This window comes from Haemorhous mexicanus (genome assembly GCF_027477595.1).
Source record: "Haemorhous mexicanus isolate bHaeMex1 chromosome 3 unlocalized genomic scaffold, bHaeMex1.pri SUPER_3_unloc_2, whole genome shotgun sequence".
In the NCBI taxonomy this organism is placed as follows: domain Eukaryota; kingdom Metazoa; phylum Chordata; class Aves; order Passeriformes; family Fringillidae; genus Haemorhous; species Haemorhous mexicanus.
The window spans coordinates 37,131-43,130 of NW_026775976.1; the positions used below are offsets into that span (position 1 = coordinate 37,131).

At 43.6% G+C, this 6,000-nt stretch overlaps 1 protein-coding gene across 2 annotated transcripts in view; it reads left to right on the forward strand.

Moving 5' to 3' along the window:
* Positions 1 to 5,199, forward strand: part of EPHX2 (epoxide hydrolase 2) — a 41,755-nt gene extending 36,556 nt beyond the window's left edge. For both annotated transcript variants that reach the window (XM_059837276.1, XM_059837277.1), the window contains one exon: positions 2,729 to 5,199. In XM_059837276.1, coding sequence (XP_059693259.1) covers positions 2,729 to 2,810 — 82 coding nt within the window. In that variant the 3' untranslated portion in view covers positions 2,811 to 5,199. The remainder of the gene's footprint in view (positions 1 to 2,728) is intronic.
* Positions 5,200 to 6,000: the final 801 nt, after the last annotated feature.

Below are 6,000 nucleotides of genomic sequence, written 5' to 3' on the forward strand. Positions count from 1 at the left end.
ATTCCAGTCCAACATTCCCAAAAATTCCAGATCCCCAAAATTCCCGGGAATTTCAAATCCCAAATTCCCAAAATTCCCGGGAATTCCTTCTCCCCAAATTCCCAAAACTCCCAAAATTCCTTCTCCAACATTCCCCAGATTCACGGGAATTCCAATCCCAAATCCTCCCAGAAATTCCCGAGAATTCTGACTCCAACATTCCCAAAATTCCTGGGAATTCCTCCTCCAAAATTCCCAAAATTCCCGGGAATTCCAGTCCCAGATCCCCCCAGAAATTCTCGGGAATTTCAAATCCCAAATTCCCAAAATTCCCGGGAATTCCAGTCCCAGATCCCCCCAGAAATTCTCGGGAATTTCAAATCCCAAATTCCCAAAATTCCCGGGAATTCCAGTCCCAGATCCCCCCAGAAATTCTCGGGAATTTCAAATCCCAAATTCCCAAAATTCCCGGGAATTCCTTCTCCCAAAATTCCCGAAATTCCCCAAATCCCAAACCCCCAAATTCCCAGGAATTCCTTCTCTGAAATTCCCGGGAATTCCACTCCCAAATCTCCGAAATTTCAATTCCCACATTCCCAAAAATTCCGGGAATTCCTCCTCCAAAATTCCCAAAATTCCCGGGAATTCCAGTCCCAGATCCCCCCAGAAATTCCCGGGAATTCTGACTCTCACAATTCCTGAAATTCCCCAAATCCCAAATTTCCCAAATTCCCGGGAATTCCACTCCCAAATCCCCCCAAAATTCCCGGGAATTCTGAATCCCAAGTTCCTTAAATTCCCGGGAATTCCAGTCCCAAATCCATCTCAAAATTCCCGGGAATTCCTTCTCCCAACATTCCCGAAATTCCCGGGAATTCCAGTCCCAAATCCTCCCCGAAATTCCCGGGAATTCCTTCTCCAAAATTCCCAAAATTCCCGGGAATTCCTTCTCCACAATTCCCGAAATTCCCAGGAATTCCAGCCCCAAATCCTCCCAGAAATTCCCGAGAATTCTGACTCCAACATTCCCAAAATTCCCGGGAATTCCTTCTCCAAAATTCCCAAAATTCCCGGGAATTCCACTCCCAAATCCCCTCCAAAATTCCCAGGAATTTCAAATCCCAAAATTCCCAAAATTCCCGGGAATTCCTTCTCCCCAAATCCCCGAAATTCCCAAAATCCCAAAATCCCAAATTCCCGGGAATTCCACTCCCAAATCCCCCCCAGAAATTCCCAGGAATTCTGATCCCAAATTCCTTAAATTCCCGGGAATTCCAAATCCCAAATTCCCGGGAATTCCAGCCCCAAATCCACCTCAAAATTCCCGGGAATTCCTTCTCCCTACATTCCCAAAATTCCCGGAAATTCCAGCCCCAAATCCCCCCAAAAATTCCCAGGAATTCTGACTCCCAAATTCCCGAAATTCCCGGGAATTCCAGTCCCAAATCCCCCCCAAAATTCACGAGAATTCCTTCTCCAAAATTCCCAAAATTCCCGGGAGTTCCTTCTCCACAATTCCCGAAATTCCCAGGAATTCCAGCCCCAAGTCCCCCCCCAAATTCCCGGGAATTCTGACTCCAACATTCCCAAAATTCCTGGGAATTCCTCCTCCAAATTTCCCAAAATTCCCGGGAATTCCAGTCCCAGATCCCCCCAGAAATTCTCGGAAATTTCAAATCCCAAATTCCCAAAATTCCCGGGAATTCCTTCTCCCCAAATCCCCGAAATTCCCAAAATCCAAAATTCCCGAAATTCCCGGGAATTCCACTCCCAAATCCCCCCCAGAAATTCCCAGGAATTCTGATCCCAAATTCCTTAAATTCCCAGGAATTCCGAATCCCAAATTCCCGGGAATTCCAGTCCCAAATCCCCCCCAAAATTCCCAGGAATTTCAAATCCCAAAATTCCCAAAATTCCCGGGAATTCCAGTCCCAAATCCACCTCAAAATTCCCGGGAATTCCTTCTCCCAACATTCCCAAAATTCCCGGAAATTCCAGCCCCAAATCCCCCCCAAAATCCCAGGAATTCTGACTCCCAAATTCCCGAAATTCCCGGGAATTCCAGTCCCAAATCCTCCCCGAAATTCCCGGGAATTCCTTCTCCAAAATTCCCAATATTCCCGGGAATTCCTTCTCCACAATTCCCAAAATTCCCAGGAATTCCAGCCCCAAGTCCCCCCCCAAATTCCCGGGAATTCTGACTCCAACATTCCCAAAATTCCCGGGAATTCCTTCTCCAAAATTCCCAAAATTCCCGGGAATTCCAGTCCCAAATCTCCCCGAAAATTCCCAGGAATTTCAAATCCCAAATTCCCAAAATTCCCGGGAATTCCTTCTCCCCAAATCCCCGAAATTCCCAAAATCCCAAATTCCCAAATTCCCGGGAATTCCACTCCCAAATCCCCCCCAGAAATTCCCAGGAATTCTGATCCCAAATTCCTTAAATTCCCAGGAATTCCGAATCCCAAATTCCCGGGAATTCCAGTCCCAAATCCCCCCCAAAATTCCCAGGAATTTCAAATCCCAAAATTCCCAAAATTCCCGGGAATTCCAGTCCCAAATCCACCCCAAAAATTCCCAGGAATTTCAAATCCCAAATTCCCAAAATTCTCGGGAGATTTCCATCCCACACTCCCAAAACTTCCCGCCAACTCCTTCCCCCAAAATTCCCCGAATTCCCCAAACATTTCCCAAATTCCCGAAATTCCCGGAATTCCCGGAATTCCCGGAATTCCCTGTCTCCCCGCAGGCCGCGGGAGCTGAACGGGATCCTGCTGCAGTGGCTGCGCCAGCTCCCCCCGCCGCCTTTTCCCGCCAACTCCAAACTTTGAGCGGGAAACTTTTCCCGCCAAAACCTTTTCCCGCCAAAACCTTTTCCCGCCAAAACCTTTTCCCGCCAAAACTTTTTCCCGCCAATTTTCTCCCAGCCAAATTTTTTTTTCCCCCCTGTCATTTCCAGCCTTCGGAGACGGAATTTTCTTCCATGGGAATTTTTTTTTCTGGAATTTTCTCCCAAGAATTCCTGGCTTGGAGAGGGAATTTTATTCAAAGATTTTTTCCTGGGAATTCCCAAGTTTTCCCGCCAATTTTTTCCCGGAAAATTCAAGCTTGGAGCAGGAATTTTCCCCCGGGAATTTGTAGGATTTTTTTTCCCTGGGAATTCCAAGCTTGGAGCGGGAATTTTCCTAGGAATTCCAAGTTTTTCCCACCAATTTTTTCCCAGGAATTCCAAGGTTTTCCCACCACTTTTTTCCCGGGAAATTCAAGCTTGGAGCAGGATTTTTTCCTGGAATTTGTAGGAATTTTTTCCCGGGAATTCCAAGCTTGGAGCGGGAATTTTTTTTCCTGGGAATGCCAGGCTTGAAGCAGGAATTTTCCCCGGGAATTCCAAGTTTTTCCCACCAATTTTTCCCAGAAATTCCTGGCTTGGAGCGGGAATTTTTTCCTCGGAATTCCAATTTTTTCCCGCCAGTTTTTTCCTGGGAATTCCAAGCTTGGAGTGGGAACTTTTTCCTGAGAATTCCAATTTTTTCCCGCCAATCTTTTCCCACCAATTCCAGGCTTGAAGAAGGAATCTTTCCCGGGAATTTGTAGGATTTTTTTTCCTGGGAATTCCAACCTCGGAGCAGGAAATTTTTCCAGGAATTCCAAGTTTTTCCCGCCAATTTTTTCCCACCTATTCCAGGCTTGGAGCGGGAATTTTTTCCCGGGAATTCCAATTTTTTCCCACCAATTTTTCCCCAGGAATTCCTGGATTGGAATGGGAATTTTTCCCAGGAATTCCAGGCTTGGAGCAGGAATTTTTTCCCGGGAATTCGAAGTTTTTCCCGCCAATTTTTTTCCCACCAATTCCAAGTTTGAGTAGGAATTTTTTCCAGGAATTCCAAGTTTTTCCCGCCAATTTTTTCACCAGGAATTCCAAGCTTGGAGCGGGAATTTTTTTCCCAGGAATTCCAAGTTTTTCTCGCCAATTTTTTCCCGAGAATTCCAAGTTCTTCCCGCCAATTTTTTCACCAGGAATTCCAAGCTTGGAGCAGGAATTTTTTCCTGGGAATTCCAATTGTTTCCCACCAATTTTTTCCCACCAAATCCAGGCTTGAAGAAGGAATTTTTCCTGGGAATTTGTAGGAATTTTTTTCCTGGGAATTCCAAGCTCGGAGCAGGAAATTTTTCCAGGAATTCCAAGTTTTTCCCGCCAATTTTTTCCCACCTATTCCAGGCTTGGAACGGGAATTTTTTCCCGGGAATTCCAATTTTTTCCCGCCAATTTTTTCCCAGGAATTCCTGGCTTGGAGTGGGAATTTTTCCCAGGAATTCCAGGCTTGGAGCAGGAATTTTTTTCCCGGGAATTCCAAGTTTTTCCCGCCAATTTTTTTCCCACCAATTCAAGGTTTGAGTAGGAATTTTTCCCAGGAATTCCAAGTTTTTCCCGCCAATTTTTTCACCAGGAATTCCAAGCTTGGAGCGGGAATTTTTTTCCCGGGAATTCCAAGTTTTTCCCGTCAATTTTTTCCCGAGAATTCCAAGTTTTTCCCGCCAATTTTTTCACCAGGAATTCCAAGCTTGGAGTGGGAATTTTCCCCCGGGAATTCCAATTTTTTCCCACCAATTTTTCCCCAGGAATTCCAAGCTTGGAGCAGGAATTTTTCCCGGGAATTTGTAGGATTTTTTTCCCTGGGAATTCCAAGCTCGGAGCAGGAAATTTTTCCAGGAATTCCAAGTTTTTCCTGCCAATTTTTTTCCTGGAAATTCCAAGTTTTTCCCGCCAGTTTTTTCCCACCTATTCCAAGCTTGGAATGGGAATTTTTTCCCGGGAATTCCAATTTTTTCCCGCCAATTTTTTCCCAGGAATTCCAAGCTTGGAGCAGGAATTTTTCCCCGGGAATTCCAATTTTTTCCCGCGAATTTTTTCCCAGGAATTCCAACTTTGAGTGGGAATTTTTTTTCCCGGGAAAATTCCATTTGTTTGGTTTTGTTTTGGCGGGAATTGTTGGGGTTGTTTTGGCGGGAATTCCTGCCCTGGACCCTGGAGATTTTCCTGGAGAGTCCAGGAAATTAACGAATAATTACTGATAATTAACTCATTAGCATAGAGCCATTTATTGTTTAATAATCACTAACTAATCATCCAGAGTCATAAATTAATGATCACTAATTAATCTTTAATTGTTTTAATCAGTTTTGAACATGGAACAATAAAATTCCGGATTTTGAAAGCGATTTTTGTTTCCTTGGAATGCTTGGGAAGCTCCTCCCCCCGAGCCCAAAGAATTCCCAAAAATTCCCAAATATTCCCAAAGAATTCCTAAAAAAATTCCAAAAAATTCCCCCCCAAATTCGAGAAGAATTCCCAAAAAAATCCCCCAAAATTCCCTAAAAAATTCCCAAAAATTTCCCCCCCAAATTTCCCAAAAAGTTCCCAAGAAATTCCCCCAAAATTAAAAAAAAATTCCCCCCAAAATTTCCAAAAAAATCCCAAAAAATTCCCCCCAAAATTCCCCAAAAAAATCCCCCCAAAATTCCTAAAAATTTCCCCAAAAAGTCTCAAAAAAGTTCCCAAAAAATTCCCCCAAAATTCCAAAAATTTTTCCCCCAAATTCCTAAAGAATTCCCTAGAAATTCCAGAAGAATTCCCAAAAAATTCCCCCCAAAAAATCCCCAAAAAATTTCCCCAAAAGAATAAAAAAAAAATCCCCCAAATTACCAAAGAACTCCCAAAGAATTCCCAAAAAAATTCCCAAAAAATTCCTCCAGAATTTCCCCAAAGATTCCCAAAAATTTATTGAAGAATTCCCCCCAAAAAATCCCCCGAAATTTCCCCAAAGATTCTCAAACATTCCAGAAGAATTCCTAAAAAATTCCCCCAAAATTCTCAAATATTCCAGAAGAATTCCCAAAAAAAACCTCAAAAAATTCCCAAAGAATTCCCAAAAAAATCCCAAAAAAATCCTAAAAATTCAAGAAGAATTCCCCCAATAATTCCCCAAAAATTCCAGAAGAATTCCAGAAGAATTCCCCCCA